The 24,332-nt window shown below is 33.2% G+C and overlaps 1 protein-coding gene across 1 annotated transcript in view; it reads right to left on the reverse strand.

Moving 5' to 3' along the window:
* Positions 1-3,584: 3,584 nt before the first annotated feature.
* The window catches only part of LOC145335200 (uncharacterized), a 133,950-nt gene continuing 113,202 nt past the window's right edge, over positions 3,585-24,332 (reverse strand). Inside the window, exons 16-17 of the mRNA XM_080180933.1 lie at positions 5,330-5,582; positions 3,585-3,639 (exon numbers count right to left, since the gene is read on the reverse strand). Coding sequence (XP_080037059.1) covers positions 3,585-3,639; positions 5,330-5,582 — 308 coding nt within the window. The remainder of the gene's footprint in view (positions 3,640-5,329; positions 5,583-24,332) is intronic.

A 24,332-nucleotide genomic window follows, 5' to 3' on the forward strand; every position in this document is an offset into this window, starting at 1 on the left:
AAACTTTGGGTACTTTTACTAAATTTTTATTGGTTGGTTCTATCAATGATTATGCTTCCCTCCCAACTGATGATTAAAAACCTACATAAGGGTAATTTTGTTTATTATCATATTATATATTAATTTATTGTCCATTGTCTTATCCCTTCTGATCCCTGGATAAATAGCCTTCATCATATTTGATTCAATATAAAACTATTAGAACAGAGGGAGGCAGTTTCCTAATATTGCATTTGGACCATGAACGACCAATTCTAATAAAAATGTATTTCATATACTTATTTTAGGTTAGGTTAGGTTAAGTAAAGACTGGAAGAGCCCTGCAGGGATAGAACTATGTTGGAATGGGACCCCGCAGGGGCTTAAAATTAGTTTATTTACCATATTTTGCTTTAAATCTTTAGTTAAATTTACCAATTCTTAATTTGTTTGTTTAAAATAGCCATGTCTTAACTTTTCGACAAATGATTTTTATCATACATAAACGTCTTTCAATTTTCTTTTCGCTTATGACCACTGGTATTTTGGTAAAATATTTAAGAATTTGGGAAGTAGGTGGGTATTTTATCATCCATTATCACATCCCCATATCCTTAAAAATTAACATAATCTATAAAGTTGCTGCGCTACTAAAGAAATGTCAATATCTAACGTAACATATATATCACGTAATGTCACTAAAAATCGCCAAAATGGCAAAAAATACCATACTTAAAAGTTGTTAACAAAAGGACAAAAAAGAGTTTATGATCAAATTTAGACAAAATAGTTAATTTATTTTAAAATAAGACACTGTTAACTAAGAAAAATAAAGTTATTTTAAAAGTTTTAAACTAATAGTACAGTTATATCATGTTTTTTTTCGGGAAATTTTCTAACCTTAAAATAAGTAATCTTCCAAAAAAAAGTTTTTGAAAAATTTTCTCTAGGTGACTTTGAAAATTTTTAGGCTTAGGACAGAGATATAATATTAGAAGAAAAATTGTTTCGCTTCCAACTTCTCCGCTTTTCCGAATAAGCATGATTATGTAGTAAGTAATAATTTGCTGATATTTACTTACACTCAAATGTTTCTTGACCACCGAACTCCCCCCCCCCCCCTCCACATTTATAATAAACAATTAATATTTAGCGACTGCTGTGCAGCTCTGACTCAATGGGTGTCCTATTGAACTTTTCAAGCCTTTTTAAAACCTAACCTAACCATAAAAAAGCAACAAAAATACAATTCTTAAAATTCTCTTGTGGTCCAGATGCAATATGAGAGAAATCGCCTGATTTATTCTTCTGTTGATTTATCTATGTCCCCCTAAATTTTAGCCAGGTATTTCAAATATTTTTTTTTTCCTTGCTGTACTTATTTTATTTTCTACAGCAAACCTTCTCTAAAAGTTAGGATATGTATGCAAAGATCTAAAGGGATAAGACAATTATTTGGACACTTCTAGCTTGGGCCAACCAATTATTTAATACCTATATTTGTGACAACTTTTGTTTTATAAATTCTTCCAATTTTTAACAACTACAAAAACCCCGCCCCTCTCGGAGAGCCTCGAACCTGCGTCATACGGATAAGGTAACCGACATTCTATAAATGAGCTATGACGGAGACCAATTATCAGTGGTGAAAAAAGACAATATAGACAAAAACATAATTCTTATAGTATTATTTAAAATTTTACTCTCTTTCATGTCTGTCATTGTAGCTCAGGGGTAGAGATGAGGTTCCAGTTCAGGTCAGATGGTTCAAATTTACCCTTAACACTAATTATCATATTCACTCTCTGAGATAATAATTAATATTTGGTAAAAGTAAAAAAATATTTTTAAACATTTACCTTATACCAACAGTCACTTAAAATATCAAAAAGCTATTACATGCCAAAGTATATAAGATTAAAAAAATATGGTTTCAGTGGTGAGTCTTGAACCACCCACCTTGAAACTTTACATCTCAAACCTGACGCCTTAACCAAAAGAGCTAATTCAGCATGAGACAATTACTATTATTTTACAGCCTTAGTTTACATGCCAAAGTAAATAAGATTGAAAAAATAATGTTTCAGTGGTGAGTCTTGAACCACCCACCTTGAAACTTGACATCTCAAACCTGACGTCTTAACCAAAAGAGCTAAATCAGCATGAGACATTTACTAAAGTTTTACAGCCTTAGTAAACATTCCAAAGTATATAAGATTGAAAGAAAAATAATGTTTCCGTGGTGAGTCTGGAACCATCCACCTTGAAACTTGACATCTCAAACCTGAAGCCTTTATCAAAAGAGCTAAATTATCATGAGATAATTACTATTGTTATACAGCCTTAGTTTACATGCCAAAGTAAATGAGATTGAAAAAAAAAATGTTTCAGTGGTGAGTCTTGAACCACCCACCTTGAAACTTAACATCTCAAACCTGACGCCTTAACCAAAAGAGCTAAATCAGTATGAGATAATTATTATAGTTTTACAGCCTTAATTTACATGCCAAAGTAAATAAGATTGAAAAAAAATAATGTTTCAGTGGTGAGTCTTGAACCACCCCCCTTGAAACTTGACATCTCAAACCTGACGTCTTAACCAAAAGAGCTAAATCAGCATGAGACAATTATTATAGTTTTACAGCCTTAGTAAACATTTTAAAGTATATAAGATTGAAAGAAAAATAATGTTTCAGTGGTGAGTCTGGAACCATCCACCTTGAAACTTGACATCTCAAACCTGACGCCTTTACCAAAAGAGCTAAATTATCATGAGATAATTACTATTGTTTTACAGCCTTAGTTTACATTTTAAAGTAAATAAGATTGAAAAAAATAATGTTTCAGTGGTGAGTCTTGAACCACCCACCTTGAAACTTGACATCTTCAATCTGACACCTTAATCAAAAGAGCTGATTCAGCAAGAGACAATCACTATTGTTTTACAGCCTTAGTTTATGTACCAAAATAAATAAGATTTAAAAAAAATAATGTTTCAGTGGTGAGTCTGGAACCATCCACCTTGAAACTTGACATCTCAAACCTGACGCCTTAACCAAAAGAGCTAAATCAGTATGAAACAATTATAATAGTTTTACAGCCTTAATTTACATGCCAAAGTATATAGGATTTAAAAAAAAATAATGTTTCAGTGGTGAGTCTTGAACAACCCACCTTGAAACTTGACATCTTCAATCTGACACCTTAATCAAAAGAGCTGATTCAGCAAGAGACAATCACTATTGTTTTACAGCCTTAGTTTATGTACCAAAATAAATAAGATTTAAAAAAAATAATGTTTCAGTGGTGAGTCTTGAACCACCTACCTTGAAACTTGACATCTCAAACCTGACGTCTTAACCAAAAGAGCTAAATCACATGAGACAATGACTGGTGTTTTACAGCCTTAGTTTATATGCCAAAGTATATAAAATTGAAAGAAAAATAATGTTTTAGTGGTGAGTCTTGAACCACCCACCTTGAAACTTGACATCTCAAACCTGACGCCTTAACCAAAAGAGCTAAATCAGTATGAGATAATTATTATAGTTTTACAGCCTTAATTTACATGCCAAAGTATATAAGATTTAAAAATAAATAATGTTTCAGTGGTTAGTCTTGAACAACCCACCTTGAAACTTGACATCTTCAATCTGACACCTTAATCAAAAGAGCTGATTCAGCAAGAGACAATCACTATTGTTTTACAGCCTTAGTTTATGTACCAAAATAAATAAGATTTAAAAAAAATAATGTTTCAGTGGTGAGTCTTGAACCACCCACCTTGAAACTTGACATCTCAAACCTGACGTCTTAACCAAAAGAGCTAAATCACAGGAGACAATGACTAATGTTTTACAGCCTTATTTTACATGCCAAAGTATATAAAATTGAAAGAAAAATAATGTTTCAGTAGTGAGTCTTGAACCACCCACCTTGAAACTTGACATCTCAAACCTGACGCCTTAACCAAAAGAGCCATATAAGCATTGGGTAAAGATTATAGTTTTACAGCCTTAATCTACATGCCAAAGTATATAAGATTGAAAAAAAATTTTCAGTGGTGAGTCTTGATCCACTCACCTTGAAACTTAACATCTCAAACCTGACGCCTTAACCAAATGAGCCACATCAGCATTGGATAAAGATTACAATTTTACAGCCTTACTTTACATGCTAAAGTATATAAAATTGAAAAATATTGTTTCAGAAAATATTGTTGACAGAGAGAGAGAAAGAGACAGAGAGGGGGGAGAGAAAGAGAGACAGAGAAAAGTACATAGATTTCATGACAAAGGAAAGATAAAAAAAAATAACGCATCATTCTTTTTATAAAAACCCACCCTGTGTATGTTACAACATGTGTGATGAACACAACATGTTTTCAAAAACATATCCAATGTCGTCTTTTTCAAAAAAAATCTAATGAGAGTGAATTTGTGAAATAAAATGTATGAATTAAAATGTCAGTTTGTAAAGGTTATTAGATTAATTTTGAATTGGTTATTAAACTATGCCAATACAAGGTGGGTTTTTAGTAAAAGAATGCAACGGAAGGATTATATAGAAATATAGAGCGTATTTTATATTGTAAATCCCAAAAAAAAGTAAATAAATCATTGAATAAACCTAGCCAATAGCGAGAAAGTTATATCGAGCCAACTCTAGTAATTTTATAAAAGAAACTAAAGAATGAGAGAAAGTAGTTATAAAACTTTGGGTAATGATAACACAATATTTTACAGTCCAATGTCCCTTCCCTCACTGGTAAGCGAAACTACTCTATAATCTGTGTTCGTCTTTACGTCCGTCCGACATTTATGTAATCTAAGAAAACATCTTATCTTCTTAATTAGTTTTTTTTTATCGGAACTATTTATTTTCTGTTTATTTCAGCCCTATTAATGAAATTCTTGAGATTTACTTCTATGATTGTTGTCATCCTTGTTATCTTTTAAACATAACTTTTAGGTATTTCAAATATAAAATTACATAAACGTACACTAAATACTAAGATAGTAGGATGTGTGTTTGTCTATTTACGTGAATGTAGCTCCAGTGTTATGACAATGATGATAAAATAATATCCTATACCTAAATCTATTTATTATTTTGTATTTTGTAGCTATTTATGCTTTACTTATGGATTTAATTGTCATTGAAATTACCTTCAATAACTAAAATTTGTTATAAAATCACCAAAAAATATCTATATATCTAATTAATAGTAACAGTTCACTTGCATTTTTTATCACGTTATTGCTGCGCTATATTCATAAAAATATTGTATATCTTATTATCCTTAAAATTATGTATATAAATCACTAAAAATCATATTTTAATAAAAAACTTTAAAATTTCCTGGAAACCGTCGAAATCATGGAACGTAGTGTAGTAACCCTCCGTATCACAACTATGGATCGATTTATCGTCATTGTCCGCCCCCTGCAGCAGCAGTCCCGACACCCCCTCGGAAGATCTGCCCCCGTCCCCTTGATCTCCCCCTTCCTCTCCGTGCGTCGACGGAGAATATTGTCGCCCCCTCCGTTGGAGGGTGAGATCGGTTTCTCCCCCCTCCGCGCAGGTTTCATCTCCTTCGATTCCTAAATAAAAGAAAAAGGGGTGTTATAAATTTAGAGAGAGAGATAAAGAAAGGGAAAGAGAGGGAAAGAAATGCGTAAATCTATAATAAATCAGTTAAGGGGATAAGAAAATAGATAGATAATCAGGAAAAATTATAATATAATAGAAATAGATATAAAGAGAGAGAGAAAAAAGAAAGAGATAGGGAGAGAGAAAAAAGAAAGAAAGAGAAAATGAGAGAGAAAAAAAGAGAGAATAGAAAAAGGTAAATAAAAAAAAAGAGAGAGAGAGAGAGAGAGAGAGAGATTAAGAGAAAAAGAGAGAAAGAAATACTAAAATCTATAATAAATCTGTTCATAAAAGGGGATAAGAAAAGATATAGGTAGAAGAAAAATAGATAAAAAAAATCATGTTTTGATAGAATTAATAAAATAATCTAATATAGATTTATTGGAAATAAAAACAAGGAAAGTTATCTCTATAAGTAGCGAAGCTGTAAGAAACCAAAGTCCTTTTTTTTCAAAAACAAGGATGACAACATCCATAAAAGCAAAGCTCTGAAACGATATGACAGACGAACATTAACTTTTGTTGAGTGTCAGAACTGAATATACAAAATATGAAATATGAAAATATATAAGGTTTGACAAAATTATACGTAAATTTGTTGCAAAACTTCTTAAATACAGAATTCTGTTTAAGGACATACTGACATTTTTAATACTTGTTTATAGAGATGCTTCGCTCATAATATTGTACCTTATTGTAATAGGAATCAGTAATCAAAAAAATCTGATCAATCGGATGGTTTTATCACATAAAAAAATTGTTATTAAAAAAGTAAAAAATCAACATGTTTAAAATGGACGTACGGACATTCTGGTAACGATTATAGAGTTACTACGCTTTCTAAATCGTACCTAACTACTACAGGAATCACCATGCAAAGTTTGAAATCGATAGGACAATTCTAACATGCCTAAATTAACGAATAAAAGCTAACTATCTCGGCCGGACGGACGAACGTACGGACCGACCCTAATTATAGAAAAGCTTCGCTTTTAAAAATAATCAAATTGATATACAGAATAGTTTTGCGCCAATTTTATGAAACTTATGTTACAATAGAGATAAATGGTCCATAATGTACACTAAAATATTTGGTGGAAAAGTTTGGGCACTTTTATCTTGAACCTACCAATCAAATTTTATCAAATTACCCAAGTTACCAGACAACAAGTGTGAAAGTGATTAACTATTTATAAAACTTTGGGTACTAGTGTAACTTTCAGTCCAAAATCACCTCCTTCCCTGGAATTAATAGTAATTAAGAGGTATTAACAAATAGAAGTAAAAGACCTAATAATTGAGTAGTTTCGCTACTAAAAATAAGATACATAATGAAGGAAAGTTTTCATCAGGGTTCGGAAGCCGCAGCCGCAGCCTCAGCCTCAGCCACCATCAGCCGCGCGGCTTACGAGAAGCCTCAAAATCAGCCGCGCGGCTTCCTCAGCCACCCAATAAGCCTCAGCCTTAGTCGCAGCCGCGCGGCTTAAAGAAAACATAAGCCACTGTAAGCCTCAGCCGCATTCAGCCACTGTAAGCCTCAGCCACTGTAAGCCTCAGCCACAAAACTCCAATTCAGCCACATTAAGCCTCAGCCGCACTAAGCCTCATTCAGCCAACGCCCCTCTAAGCCTCAGCCGCAATCAGCCGCGCGGCTTATAGTTGGGGAAGCCTCAGCCACACTCAGCCGCGCGGCTGTTAATAATTTGAAGCCGCAGCCGCACTCAGCCGCGCGGCTTCAAGAAAGCCTCAACCGCAGCTGCAAAGTTATGATTATGCCGCAGCCGCAGCCGCGCGGCTTGATATTTGTAAGCCGCAGCCTCAGCCGCAGCTTAATTTTTTAAATTCAGCCGCAGCTTTGACACAGCCGCGCGGCTGAGATATTGTAAGCCCCAGCCGCAGCCGCAGGTGCTAAATTAGTACAAGCCTCAGCCGTCAATTCAGCCGCGGGGCTTAATTTTCATTTAATTTTGTCTGTCTGAAGCTTAAGATCTCAGCAACCACTGAACTGACAATGTTGTCCTTCTCAGGAATCCTTTTACTAAAGTAACAGGATGTCTGTGTGTCTGTGTATCTGTGTGTCTGTACCGAAGGATCTCTCTAACCGCTGAACCGATCGGGTTCTCCTTAACAGGGTAGCTTCTCATAGGTCCTGGGAAGGTTTATAACTATTTTTTTGGGGGTGGGACACCCCCAACCCCCCAAAAAAATTAAAAATCCCCCCCCCCCTCAAAAAAAGAAAAATTTTTTTAAATTTTTTAAACTAAAATTAAAAATGAGGGGGGACGCCCCCCCCCCTAAAAAAAAATTTTTTTTTTACTTTTCTTTAAAAATTTAAAATAAGAAATTGGGTTATTAAATTTGACTCTCTCTCTTCCTCAAGTGCCCCCTAGAGGCCTCTAGGGGCGTAGCCGCTAGTTATATATATATTGACATTGGATGGTTTTGAGCTAATTTTGGGGTGGGGGTCAGACATTTCCATCGCCCAAAAATATTTTTTTTAAATGTTATACTTTTAAATTTTTTTATATTCTTTTATAAAAATTTTATCTTAAGTTTTTTTTTAAATTACAACATAGAAACTACCATCTCGAACAACTACAAAAAATTTGAACCTGTAATGTAAGAGCTCCTGTGGCGCAATCAGTTAGCGCACGGTTCTTCTACACTGTTATGCCGGGGTTATAAGTTCGAATTTCACCAGAAGCAATACGTTTTTGAACATTGATACTTATGAATATTATTGAATACTATTTATAGGGTAACTGCCCTACTGACGTTTGCCTAATTTTATTGTTTTTAAAAGATACAAATTTTTCAGAATTTACTTAATATTCACTATGAATTTGTATTATCTTAATTTTTTTTCTTGTACAATTGGCCTATTAGCTCAATGGTAGAGCACTCGTCTTGTAAACTAGGGACCGTGAGTTCAAACCTCACAGGGGGCAATCAATTTTTGTGATACTCAAGTTATATAGTAGCTTCTCTATTATTTTTCCGTTTAGGTACGCACTACTTGTTCTATATAATTAAGCTTCTCCTACTTAGATATTTCTTCAATTTTAAATGTATTTAATACTTTGTGGTTGATGAGAGACACTGAAAAAGTTATGCAAAAAAAAAGATTTATACATATTTCATTTTTCATAGTATTTTTAAATTAATGAAAATAATTAAATTAAGATTTGGGGAGGGGGGAGGGTGTGTGTGTGTGTTTATTTTGAACACAAATTATCCTAATATGTTTTCTAACAAAAAAAATTTAAACAGCGATGTATTTTACTTTTTAAAGTTGGTTAAAAAAAGGTCTTTAAAATGCAATAAATTGTCCTGTATAATATGCAAAAAAATCTACATAATCTTTATGTACTCGATAGATTGAAATAGTTAAATGATTATCATATATCATCCGATTTTGTTTATTTTACAAAGATGCCTACTAAAATTGATTTTATTTTCGAAACTGCAATTATTATAAAAAAAATGTTTCTTTATCTTTATCATTATGTTATACAATTTCTGAATTTATAAGCAATACATGAATCGATATATTATTACTTTGATGTTGTCCATATTTTCATGTACTCTGATAAAGAAATAATCTCAGCTGGCTAAAATAACAATAACCCCCATACACCTTCTTTAATCCATCTCTCCCCTCTTATGGGATATATAAATGAACTGGCCAATAAATGAGGTCCATAATTTTATTAACAAATTTTCTTTTTTCTAATATATCCACATATTCTATTATATAAAGTGGTAATGTGAAGCTTCTTATTGATCCAGGGAAAGTTTAAAATTTTTTTTGGGGAAATGTATCTTTTCCCTCCCAAAAAAAGATGACCCTCAAAATAAATTATTTTTGCTTCCCTTAAGTATTCCTAGAGGTTTTAGGGGCGCAGCCACTAGTATCCTTTAACCATTAACTCATTACATATTAAAACAGGTTTTAAAAGTATGTACATAAGAGTTATACCTATGAAATTTAGCACCCAATAATTTATTAAATTGTGATATTTAGACCTAAATTTTTCTTCAAAATTTCTGTCACCTTTGGACTAGGGGTTAGTGTGGCAGTCTTGTGTTGGAAAGGTTCTTGGTTCAATTCCACCAATTGAATGTGATTAAAGTTTTTATTCTGCTATGGACATTGGGACAATGGACAATAATTTTTGTTTCCTCTCATTTATATTTAGTTATTTTCCTCTCAAGTTGAAAAAAAATTTTAAAAGGAGGGTGGATATAATGTGTAAAAAAAGATTAGAGGAGATTTGTTCTAGGTAAACTTACTTTATTTGTAATATTATTAACTAAATTTTAATATAAAATTGCTTTACACCTATGTTCTAAGGGTTAGTGCACCATAATGTGTAAGAAAGGTTTTCTGTTCAATTCCACCAAGAATTACATATGATTATTTCTAAAACCTTGTATAAAGTATGGTGAGTTATTTTGTCTGTAGATTAAGAATTCGATAACTACTGAACTAATGAAAACTTTTTAAATTGCCTTTTCCAAGTTTTTGAATTTTTTAAAAAACTAAAATTAAAACTGGTGGGTGCTCAACCAAACTCCCCCCCTATTTTCCCATAAAAAAATAATAAAAGTCACCCTTCATCCCCCCAAATTTTTTTTTCTTCTGGGATTCAAACCCGGATGATAGATGGTTCAAAGCTGTTACCGTACCAAAAAGCTATCAGAGCTCCAATATTTCAAAATGAAAATTTGTCTTATTTTTAGATCATTAAGTATTATGATGTCTGTTTGTTTGTCTGTCTATATGTTTGTACTACAGGATCTCGCTAACTACTAAACCGATATGGTGCTCCTATTCAGGGTAGTTTCTTATAGGTACTGGGAAGGTTTACAACTATTTTGGGGGAGGGTACCATCACACTACCAGAAAAAAATTGCCTTAGAAAAAAAATTAAACATCACCCCAAAATTAAAAATGGGATTTACTCGCCCCGGCCTTCCCCACCCAATAAAAATCACCCTACCCCCCAAAAAATTATTTTAATTCAGTTCTTCTTTTTCCAGTACCTATTGTTTAGTATTTTTTGTAATAACTTCATAATTACATTGTCATTAAGATTATGTGACATAAAAAGTTAGTCATAAAAATTATACCCATGAATAATTGTAATAAAAAGCACTTTTGTAAAAAAAACTTTTTCATAAGAGGTAAGTTTTTATGACAAATACATTTATTGCAAGTGTACATATGATAAGCATTTTAAAGACGTTTATTTTTAAGACAAATTTAACCTGCGTACCATGGCTCAACATGTAGCGCATCTGCTTGTCATCATGGAGGTAATAGGTTCGAATCTTGGCCAGACACTGCATGAAATCTGAAGACGTTAAATGGTTCCTACTGCAGCTATGCCAGGTATGCAACATGTAAAGTTAGAGTATGAGGATTTCCTTGGCTCGTAAACAGGCGTAACTCATTACCATAGGACTTTCTGGCAGGTAGTTGGTTGCTGGATAGATGTCACTTAAATTGGAAAGAATTGGTTCCCCTTAATTATCCAAGGTTCAACAAGAAGCGCATCTGCTTGTCATCAGAGAGGTAATAGGTTTGAATCTCGGCCAGACACTGCGTTATAACTGAAGACATTAAATGGTTACTACTGCTGCTATGGCAGGTGTGCAACATGTAAAGTTGGAGAAGGAGGATTTCCTTGGCTCATAAACAGGCATAACTCATTACCATAAAACTTTCAGGCAGGTAGTTCAATAAAAAAAAAGTTGGTTGCTGGATAGATGTCACTTAAACTAATACAGAAAAGGAAAGAATTGGTTCCCCAAGGTTCAACAAGTAGCGCATCTGCCTGTCATCAGGGATGTAATAGGTTCGAATCTCGCGCAGACACTGCGTTATAACTGAAGACATTAAATGGTTCCTAGGTGCTAGGTGTGCAACATGAACAGGCGCAAAGGAAAGATATAATTCCCCTTGGACCTTGAGTTAATGTCATAGAAACCCTCGACCGTGGCTCAACATGTAGCGCATCGGCTCGTCGTCTGGGAGTTGATAGGCTTTGTACTGCATCATAACTAAAGATGTTGAAATAAATTCCTACTGATAAAAAACTTGTATAAAACTTTGGGTACCAGTATAAAACTTTGGGTATCAGAATAAATTTTTGTCTATTAGTATAAAACTTTGGGTACCAGTATGAAACTTTGGGTACCAGTATAAAACTTTGGGTACCAGAATAAATTTTTGGCTATTAGTATAAAATTTTGGGTACCAGTATAAAACTTTGGGTACCAATATAAAATTTGTGTACCAGTATAAAACTTTGGGTACTCGTATAAAACTTAAGGTACCAGTATAAAACTTTGGGTACCAATATTAAAACAAAATTTTAGGTATTAGTATAAAATTTTGGGTACCAGTATAAAACTTTGGGTACCAGTATAAAACTTTGGGTACCAGTATAAAATTTGGGTACCAGTATAAAATTTGGGTAACTGTATAAAACTTTGGGTACCAGTATAAAACTTTGGGTACCAGTATAAAATTTGGGTACCTGTATAAAACTTTGGGTACCAGTAAAAAACTTTGGGTACCAGTATAAATTTTTAGTACCAGTATAAAACTTTTGGTACCAGTTTAAAACTTTGGGTACCAGTATAAAACTTTGGGTACCAGTATAAAACTTTGGGTTCTAGTATAAAACTTTGGGTACCAGTAAAAAACTTTGGGTACCAGTATAAATTTTTAGTACCAGTATAAAACTTTGGGTACCAGTTTAAAACTTTGGGTACCAGTATAAAAGTTTGGGTACCAGTATAAAACTTTGGGTTCTAGTATAAAACTTTTGGTACAAGTATAAAACTTTGGGTACCAGAATAAAATTTGAGTACTAGTCTAAAACTTTGGGTACCTGTATAAAAACTTTGGGTACCAGTATAAAACTTTGAGTACTAGTATAGAATTTTGGGTACTAGTATAAAACTTTGGGTACCAGTATAAAACTTTGGGTACCAGTATAAAATTTTGGGTACCAGTATAAAACTTTGGGTACCAGTATAAAACTTTGGGTACCAGAATAAAACTTTGGGTACCAGTATAAAATTTTGGGTACCAGTATAAAACTTTGGGTACCAGTATAAAACTTTGTGTACCAGTATAAAACTTTGGTTACCAGTAAAATTTGGGTACCAGTATAAAACTTTGGGTTCTAGTCTAAAACTTTGGGTACCATTATAAAACTTTGGGTACCAGACTAAAACTTTGTGTACCAGTATAAAACTTTGAGTACCAGTATAAAACTTTGGGTACTAGAATAAAACTTTGGGTACCAGAATAAAATTTGAGTACTAGTATATAATTTTGGGTACCAGTATAAAACTTTGGGTACTAGAATAAAACTTTGGGTACCAGAATAAACTTTGGGTACCAGTATAAAACTTTGGGTACCAGTATAAAATTTGGGTACTAATTCTGAATCAAACATTTGAAAAAATCCTGCTGTCCTCCCCCCTCTTCCCTCCACTCTTATTCTCACAACCCCTAACCACCCTCAACTCTCCAAAAAATGTCCTAGAATGCATTTAAAAAATCCAATTTAGCCGAAGCCTCAGCTGCAAAGCTTATTTTATAATCAGCCATAAGATCAGCCGCAAGGCTTAATATTGTATTCAGCCGCAGCCACATTCAGCTGCGCGGCTGAATTTAATTCAGCCACAGCCTCAGCCGCACGGCTTTCAGTAAGCCGCAGCCTCAGAATCAGCCGCGAGGCTTAATTATGTTATTAGCCACTCTCAGCCTCAGCCTCACTCAGCCGCGCGGCTTAATTTTCCAATCAGCCACTGTAAGCCGCAGCCGCTATGAGCCGCGCGGCTTTCAGTAAGCCGCAGCCTCAGCCACAAATCCTTCAGCCACGGTAAGCCTCAGCCACCCTCAGCCACTGTAAGCCTCAGCCGCTCGAAGCCTCAGCCACAAAATTCCAATTCAGCCACTGTAAGCCTCAGCCACCCCAATTCTTATTAAGCCTCAGCCGCATTCAGCCGCAGCCACTCTCAGCCGCACTAAGCCTCAGCCACTCTCAGCCTCAGCCACTTCCATAACTTTAAGCAGCCGCAGCCGCAGCCTCAGCCGCAAATTAGGATTCAGCCGCAGCCGCAGCCGCGCGGCTGATAGCGCGGCTTCCGAACCCTGGTTTTCATAGACGTTTATGTATCATGAAGATTATTATTTAATATCAGGAAACTTTTAATAATGATTCATTTTATAACATTATTCATATTCAAGGAAAATTATGTCTGTTTGTCTATCTGTTTTTTGATTATGTTTGTCTCGGTCTGTCCATTTATCTGTATTTTTCTCTGTCTGCCTTCTTGTTTGCTTATATGTCTGTATGTATGTCTGTTCGCATGTCTGTTTATCTGTCTGTATGTTTGTCTGTTAGTAAGTCTGTCTGTCTTTCTGTATGTTTATCTGTCTGCATGTATGATGGTTACATGTCTGGTTGTTTGTCTGTCTGGTTGTTTGTCTGTCTGTTCTTCTGCCTGTTTATCTGTCTGTATATTTGTCTGTTGGTAAGTCTGTCTATTTGTCTATCTTTTTCGTCTGTCCGTTTATGTGTCTAATTCTCTGTCTGTCTGTCTGATTCTCTCTGTATTTCTGTCTGTTAGTCTGTTTTTCCCTATGTTTATCTGTCTGATTGTTGGTCTGTATTTCAGTTTTTCTGTTTGTTAATGTGTATTCCTGTCTGTCTTTTTGTCTGTTTCGCTGTCTGTCTAATCATTTATATGTCTGTCTGTCTTTCTCTCTGTTTATTATCTGTATTTATGTAGTTTAATATGTCTGTTTGTTTGTCTGTCAGTTTGTTATGTTATCTACAAGCTTTACTTTAGCTTAAATTATTTTAATGTTCACCCATTGTCTTACCCCTGTACAATATTGTTGTTGCTGTGCTAATTACGACCGGACATAATTGTCCTTGTTTTGTTAAAACCGTAAAATGGATCAACACCATTCATTTAGTTGAGTGTCTAAACGTTTCAACCACTAATTGTAATCTACAGAAAGGATATTATTGTGTATTAACATTGGAGATGAAAATGAAATATTAGGCCATTGTCTTATCCCTTTAGATCTCTGGTATTAACAACTCTGGAATTAATTACATAATACAAACTGACCAAAAATATCAGGACTGAAGGGATTATAAATTTATAAAAAAAATAATTATTTTTGTTTATTCTCTTAGCCTAATTTATCAAGCTGCTATGTGAGATGCTATGTGAGTGAGGCATTCCATTCTTATAAAATTATTAGACATATTTAAACAATAAATAACACTAGCGGCTTCGTTCTAGCCTCTATGGAGGTAGCTGTAAAATAGCCTAAAACCACCCCAAAACTTTAAAGCTACGCTTAAATAGAGAACTTAATTGGTTCAGTGGTTAGCAAAATCTTAACGAACAATGAAACAAAAACACAAAATATAATAGAATAGGCATTTTGATTCTTTCGTTGACTGCTTTTTAATGCCCTTTTAAATTCATTTACCCCCCCCCCCTCCCCGATTTCCCCCAAAATTTAGAAGCTACCAAAGAAGGAAAATTTGCTACGACCTTTCCGTATTTCCCTGGATTAATTTAGCAACATAAAAACAATAATATAAATTTCCCACTTGCGGTCGCGTACAGGGATTCATGTCAATGCCAATACGAGATAAAATCAATTTGATAGGATGATTCTAATCCAAAGTCAGAGCTCTAAAGGGATTAGACAATGGTTAATAATTTGATGTACATTGCATACCCAATAATTACACACAAAAAAACAATCAAAATAATTTCAACTTTGGGGACTAGTGTAATTAACAACTTATTGTCCCTTCTCTCTTAAAATGAAATGGACGATTCCAACATGTCGAAATATCCTCTTTAAAAGTTTAAACTCTCCAAAATATGAAGTTAAGAATTAAGTCAACAATAGTAAAAAATTTCAAGTCTAGATTGTAAAATATTAAATGTTCAGGAGGTCATGGCAATGCCCTATATTGTATAGCGTCATTTGATGTAGCAACAGTAGGTATGTTTTATTTCAAACAAACTACGTCGGGACGTACGGACGTATCCTAGTTACAGAGAAGCTACGCTAAAATCAATACGATCAGGAAGGGAGGGAACATGGGACTGTTTATTACACTAGTCCAAAAATTTTTATAATAACGATTTCTTATTGATAGCTTTAAAACTTTGGGGACTTAAATTGAATTTTAATCAATTGGTTGAGTTTCAACCAGTAATTTTTATCTAAAGATGGGGTTATATTGTGTATCACCATTGGGGATGTACATCAATTTATCATTGTCTTATCCCTTTTGATCCCTGAATATATATTATATTTACTCCTTTGATAATATCTTTGTTATCAAATAGCAATGAAAACCAATGTCTCGTAATGACTGAGCAGGGATACAGGAATAGGACAATTGACAATATATTTAATTTTTATTATTTGTTTGCAAAGCCTGTGGATTTGAGGCGAATAAACGCAGGAATCTAAAGGGATAAGAAATGGCCGATTAATTAATGTACATCCCCAATGTTGATACACAAAATTACTCCTTCGGTAGCGTAAGATTAGTGATTGAAACGTATAAACACTAAAAATACTAAACCAACCATTTAAAATTCACTAAAGTCACAAAAGTTGTTAAGTCAACGAATAAGAAAACGTTATTATAAAACTTTGGGGACTAGTGTAATAAACAGCCCATTGTCCTCTCTCTTTCTGGCATAATCTTGTTGTAGATAAATTATTTCGTCATTGTCCTGCCCCTTCCTCCATGAACCTTTCTTTAATTCCCTTTATAAGTATATCGATTTTTAATTTACTCATATTTCGACACCTCCCCATTTTTAGTAGTGAAGCAACTCTATAATTAGTTTATATCTGTCCGGCTGTCAGTGCTTTAGAGTGAGATAAGTAAAGTTTTGACGATGAAAAATGTAATTCTTGGTAATTAAAATGTACTGATTTTATTTAATTGGGAAAATATTAATTTATCCGTCATTGTCCGTTCCCTGTATTCGGGGTTTGTTTTTCATGAATGGTTGAATTGATTTTTCTGTATGTGGTGTGGATTCACTTCCGCATAGTGTTTCATATTTGCAATACATTACATTGGCAAATAAATAAGTGGAGGTTTTCGCTGGACCTGCTTATATGGTTCTCCTTGATAGCGAAGGAAGATATTTTATTATATCGTGTAGCAAAAAAATGAAAAGTAGAGGATCGATTCCCTTCCTTCCTCTCCTTCACTCAAGTGCCCCTTGAGGCCTCTAAAGGCGTAGCCGCTATGATTGTGTAATGTGACACATCAGGAATCTTAAGTGATAAGACAATGGTAATTGATATACAGGGTGTTTCAATAGAAACGTTTTTTTTCAAATCTTAATTATGCATAGAAAATATAACAATTATATAAAATGCTTTATATATTTGGAAAACCTATTTTGGGACATTTATGTTTCAAATATTTGAAAATAATTTTTTCAATAAATCATGCCTTAAAAACCGGTTTTTCCAAGGGCCTTATTTTTGAAGATTTAGGGATTGCAGGTTGTGGAAAAAATGTTCACATTTTTAAAATTCAAATTGCGCGGCTTGTATTAATAGTAGAAAAACGCCATGCATATCGTTAGAATTGTCATAAACTCTATTTTTTTGGAAATATAAGTGCCATTTTTGTGCTATTTGTAGTTTAGGAGCTACGTTGAAAATTGTGTGAAAGGTTGAAAAGTTTTAAGTAAGTTGGAACATTTTATCACGTAGCTCCTAAACTACAAATAGCACAAAAATGGCACTTATATTTCCAAAAAAAAAGAGTTTATGACAATTCCAACGATATGCATAACGTTTTTCTACTATTAATACAAGTCGCGCAATTTGAATTTTAAAAATGTGAACATTTTTTCCACAATCTTTAAATCTGTAAATCTTCAAAAATAAGGTCTTTGGAAAAACCGGTTTTTAAGGCATAGTTTGTTGAAAAAATAATTTTTAAATTTTTGAAACTTAAATGTCCCAGAATAGGTTTTCCAAATATATAAAGCATTTTATATAATGTTTTTACTTTCTATGCATAATTAAGATTTAAAAAAAAAACTTTCTATTGAAACACCCTGTATATCTCCAATGATGATATACAAATTTTCCCCCTCTGTAAATCACAATTAATTGTTGAAAAGTTTTTGGACATTCAACTTGGTGAACCAACCAATCAAAATTAATAAGAGTCCCAAAAATTGTTTCGCATACGAATGAGAAAACGTTATTGTAAAACTTTGGAGACTAGTGTAATAAACAGCCCAATTTCCCCTACCTCCCTGGTGACACATATGCGGATGTGAATACACACTTCTTTATGCTCATAACAAAACAAGAATAATTATCACCAAATCATCATAGCTAAAAAATCAATAAAAATGTTACATTATTTTCTCGTATTAATTCGAAACCGGTGGATAGGAACCGGTTCTCATCCATACGAAAAAACTATGTCTAGCATCGTATTATATCCAGCTTTCTTCGAATATAAAAATGTACAATCATAAGATTAAAACCAGTTTTTTCAGCCCGTGCCTTCGGCACCTCGGGGCTAAAGAAACTGGTTTTAATCTTATAATTGTACATTCTATATCCGCGGAAAGCCGTTTATAATACGATGAAAAAAATAACTATTATCAAAGAGAGAGAGGGGACAGTGGGCTGGTTGGTTTATTAAGATAAGTGTTTTAATTACTAATTCTAATTTACAGAAGGGGTAGTTTTGTGTATTGGTGGATGTACATTGTACATCAATCTATAGGCCATTGGCTTATCCCTTTAGATCTTTGTTATTTAATAGTGTGAGCAAAAGGAATGCTTTTGCTACTATTGCCATATCCCCTACTTCCCTGAGTATTTGTAAATAGAGAGGGATAAATCATCGCAAGGAAACTTTTTAATAAGCATCATTTAAAAAAAAGGAATTCTATTTAATATCAAAGTCTAAAGAATAGTTATTTCTCACGATATAATACTGGATATAATACGATGCTAGACATAGTTTTTTCGTATGGATGAGAACCGGTTCCTATCCACCGTATTCGAATGAATACGAGAAAAGAAAATCTAAGGTCCAGAACGTTTATTCTTCAGATAAACTATCTCTGTAAGTATTATTTATATGTTACTATTGATTTTTTCATGGTGTTAGAAATTAATCCTCATAAAAAATACAAAAATATAATAAATTTATCTGTAATAGGGGGGGGGGGAGAGGGAGAGAGAGAGAGAGAGAGAGAGAGAGAGAGAGAGAAAAAAAAGAGGAAGAAAGAGAGGGGGAATGAGAAAGAGAGATAAATAATCGTAAGCACCAAAAATTTAAATTATCAGATTGAAAATAGTGAAAAAAAGTAAATAAAATTAAGAGAAATTAATGTTAAATTGAAAAATCTTAGAAAGAAAGATAGTTTAAGGAAAAAATACGTTTTATAAGTTATTAAATAAGTTTAATAAACACACCCTCTAATTTGATGGTTCAAAACTTAACCCTGCAGGGCAATCATTAATAATTACCTAACCTGAAATAACCAATTAAAAGCTTCTGTTAAAATACGATGAATCCCGCTACTTCGTTTTCATTCCATGATCCCATTATGCCTATTTGTTCAATTGATAGGACAATTCTAAAAATTCATACAGAAGGTGTATTAACTTTTATTTTTATAGCTAGCCGGTGCTTTTAGTAAGTAGTAGATGTAAATTTTTCCATATAATTCAGATATGCAATCGGTTTTTTTTGTAGACCTCTTATTTTTAAAGTAATTTAAGTTTTTTTTTAAATTAAGTCGATTTTAACAGTTAGGGAGTTGAATCCATTTTTATAGAAGCAGAAATATAATCTATGATTATGGTTTGGACACTCTAAAACTGTAATCTACCTTTCCACTTTCCCCTCTCTTGGTGAAGATATCTTCAACGCCGATACGATTTTTGAAATGTAAGATTCTACTTTCCCCTCTCTTGGTGAAGATATCTTCAACGCCGATACGATTTTTGAAATGTAAGATTCCACTTTCACCTCTCTTGGTGAAGATATCTTCAACGCCGATACGATTTTTGAAATCTAAGATTCCACTTTTGCCTCTCTTGGTGAAGATATCTTTAACAAGAGAGACAAAAGTGGAATCTTATATTTAAAAAATCATATCGGCGTTGAAGATATCTTCACCAAGAGAGGGGAAAGTGGAAGGGTAGATTACAGTTTTAGAGGGTCCAAATCATAATCATAGATTATATTTCTGCTTCTATAAAAATGGATTCAACTCCCTAACTGTTTAAGGTACTAAAATGCAACAAAAAAAAAGAAAGAAAATGGCCATTATGAACAAAAATAGTAAGATCTTTAATTTGACACCTTACTTTTTGAATTCTGTGAGGTAATTATTGTAAAAATCACATATCTGTCACTTCCGATTAATTTTCTCAAAAGATCCTATAAGCATCAAATATTATTATTAGAGAAAGGATTAATTAATATTTCATGGATGGATGTTGCAACGAAAGATACTATTTAATCTCCAAATTTTTGCTAATTAAAATTGTAGTAAAATGGCTTAAACTTCATAAAATAAATAAAGCAGATTTTTGAAACAGTGTACAACGGATAAAACGGGAAGGGGAGGCGAGTACCTTTTCCCTCCCAAGAGAAATCGCCACTTAAAACAACTCAATTTTTAAAGATTTTAACTTTTCAAACTAAAATTAAAACAAATGCCTCTATGGGCATAGCAGTATTTAAGAGTAGCTTTGTCCTAAGTAATCAAGAGGTTTTTTTTCTAAAAATACTTTTATATATAGGATTATTACTACTAATATTATTACGTTTCATTATACAATTAGTAATAATTAATCTAAAATAATAAGATGTTTGTATGTTCGTGTATATTTTTTTTTAAAGATCTTTAAGATCACTTTTAATTACATAGAGAGAGAGAGGGGCAATGAGCTGTTTAATACACTAGTCCCCTAATTTTATAATAACGGTTTCTTAACAACTTTGGAGACTTTTGATTGATTGGTTATTTCAGTGTTCAACCACTAATTTTAATCTACAAAAGAGGTATTTTTGTGTATCATCGTTGGGGATGTACATCGATTTATCGGCCATTGTCTTATCCCTTTAGATCCCTGTACTAATTATTATTGGTTGCTTTAAAAATTTAATAAGCTGCGCAAATTAAGGATTTTATTACTATTAATCCTTGTTTATTTAAGTTTATTTTATGAAAATAAATTTTTATGAATTGTAAATTAAAACTAAATGTATTCTATACAATCTAACACAAAAAATGTGAGGAAGGTTTTAAGCTATTTTCAAAGGATAGATCAATTCTTTTAGACACTGGAGGCTATCACAAACTATCAACAATTTGACTGTAACTCCTGTAACTAATTTTGATGAGATACACCTGTATTAAGGCCAGGGCATTACCCCTATACTGTTTCTATTGCCACGCTCCCACTGTAGAAGCAGAAGGACTGTAGAACAACTTTATGAGGCATTTATGACCGTATTTTAACCCATCCCCTTACAGAAAAATGGCAGGCGCTAATGTCTTAGCATGTTAATGTATGAGAACACTTTATTATTATTATTAAATATATGTTAATCCAGCAAAATCTGCATATAAGAAATTGGACCCCTCTGCTTTCTATTCTTTTTCTAACCATACGGGGTTCTCCTTTACCCTAGTTTACCTAACCTAATCTTAAATATTGATTCAACGCTGTTTGCATTTTATTTTGTCCTTAGGATCTTAGAGGGTAGCACACATTTAGGCTTGTTAGAATAGTCATATCATTTTGAAACCATATATGTAGATTCTTGTAGTAATAAGAAGGTATTATCTAGAAAGCGTAGCCACTATACAATCATGTTAGTAGAAGAATTATTATCCAACTAATTTTATTATTAAAATTTGATTTCTAGGACAATAAGGCACTAAACATGTTTATGTTAATTTTTAAGCAGTTTTACAAAAAAAATAAACTTTATAGGAAATCGTCGTTAATCCTTTTTATATTTTGTATGTCTAAGCAGTAAAATAATCTCTCAAGGACATATCCCCAAGAATACAGGGATAGGATAATGATTGTCCTTGCTTGCTAAAAATAGACAAAATTAAACACCCGAAATTAATGCAAGACAACAGGACAATAAAAATTCCAGGTAAAAGTCCATGGTGTGCGTTCAATTCCGCATGAGTATAACATTATCAAATCATCAGAACTGCATATTATTACAACCAGTGTTGCAGAGCCGGAGCCGGGAGCCGCCATATTTTGCCGGAGCTGGAGCAGGAGCCGTAATTTTCGTTAAAAAACGGCTCCGGCTCCGGACTAGTTAAATAAAAAGATTTTTTATAAATTATAATTTGGTAACTCTGTTTTGTCATGTGCAAATGCCCTTTTTAACTTTTTTAAGTCCATTTTTATCAAAAATTGAACTTTTAAAACCTTCAAAACTCAAAAATAGACGGGGGGGGGAAAAATAAGTCGAGTTTTTCTTGATTTTAGGTCGGAGCCGGAGCCGCATCAAAATCAAACAGCTCCGCAACGCTGATTACAACAGCACAATATATTCTCTTCTCTTTACTTTTATATGGATAAAGTAACCGGCCTTGTGTTAGGATGGATCAATAGCTTTTAAAACTATTACTTATATCTAACCATTACACAGCCTTTCTTGTTTATTTGCTATTCTGTTTTGTTTGCCTATCTGATAATATGCGGAAGTGAATACACACTGAAAAATCCAGGTTTGACCTGGAATTTAACCTGCCTGCAAATTTTAACTGCAGATTTAAAGGAGAGAGGGAAAGCACAATGAAAGAAAATTTAAACAATATCATTAGCACCCAAATAGCCGACTTTATATGGCCGATTTTTATGTTATAAATACACAATGTATTAAAATGTTTATTTAACAATCTATTATTATTTAGTTCATTGTCAGGAACTCTATGGGGGAAATGCAATTTTCTCAGCTGCTATTCGGGATATACAATTGTTTTTTCTTCCCAACGAGCATTCATAATATAACTTACTTCGTCTGTAAGTCTTGCTACCAAAGGCTTTTTTAGGTCCTTCTTTCTCTTTCTACTTTTATTACAAATATAAAACTGCCCACAAACATCACTTTTCCTGCTGAAAATCGAATTCTTTCTTGTGCTTCGCGACTAATGCTTGTTTTCATCCTTGTTGTATAATCATCTTTATTTAATCTAATTAGTAACATAATTCCCTTATTTAAGATAAAACCCTTTTAGTTATAATAATGTTTATTTTGTTAATGTATATCTTAATTTATCTATTTCTCTTACAAATTATATAAGTAGTTGGATGTTTGTTTGTCTGTCCACGTGTCTTTGTGTAACTTATCGCAGGATAGGACAATCTAAGTATGGGGAAGATAATTTTATGTGCATTTGTAACCTCCCCCCCCCCCACTCACACGTAAGTCAATACGTCCTTATATCCGAACACATAACATAACTCGTTTAAATACGTTATAATTTTTGCATAAAATCTTTTCTTTATCTTATTCCTTTAAATTTTGTTTAATTGTTGTCGCTGTGAATACATGATAATAATCTACAACCCTGCTGCTTTAAAATTTACTATACTAGCGGCTTCGTATTTTTTTTTGGGGGGGGGGAGGTAGTTGACCCCACTATTTTAATTTTAGTTTTAAAAAAAAAAAAATTTTTTTTTTTTGGGGGGGGGGGGTATTTTTCAATTTTTGGGGGGGTTTGGGGTGTCCAACCCCCCAAGAAAATAGTTATAAACCTTCCCGGGACCTATGAGAAGCTACCCTGTAAAGGAGAACCCGATCGGTTCAGCAGTTAGCGAGATCCATCGCTACAAACAGACAGACAAACAAAGAGACAAACAAACATCGTTCTACTTTGCTATAAAGTGTGTTACCTTTTATTATGTTTTATTATCATTTGGCCACAACTAGGTCAAAAATGCTCACAAATCGGACCTTTTTGGACCGAAGATACTCAAATGGTTCCTTTACAAGCCCAATCAATCAGTTTTAAGATATCTTTAAATTTCAAGGAAAATTGATGAAAATACCAAAAAAAGGCAAATTTGGGTGTTACCTTTTATATGCACAGATACAATAAAATCAACAGAAAAAATACTTATTTTTGCTTTTCTCTCATTTTTAAAGTTTGATTCTGTTAAATGGGCTATTCTTGAAGGGTTTTATGCATAGATTATACTGAAACATAACATTGGGTAGAAATTAATGTATTTCAAAGAAAGAAAATTTGGAAAATATGAAATTCGAACTATATCACTTCAGAGGACAGCTGCCAACCTCCAGTTGACAGGATGTAGTTAAATACTTGTTAGCAATAATACTTAGCCCAAAAAGTAAAACAAAAAATGATAATCTAAATCTTAATTTTGGGGATGATGATCTAAAAGACGCTCTTACTTGATGACCCAGATGGTATCCAAGTATATGAGCGTTATGGCAACTCATCAATTGAACTACGGTCCAATTTTTGTATTCGTAGCAGCCTCCAATTAAAAGTTGCAACAAGAAATATAACCATCTTTTAAAAACTACTGTATTTACCTTATAAATTGGAGAATTTAA

The sequence above is a fragment of the Acartia tonsa genome, chromosome 13 (assembly GCF_053477335.1).
Source record: "Acartia tonsa isolate MP-2025a chromosome 13, ASM5347733v1, whole genome shotgun sequence".
Classification (NCBI taxonomy): domain Eukaryota; kingdom Metazoa; phylum Arthropoda; class Copepoda; order Calanoida; family Acartiidae; genus Acartia; species Acartia tonsa.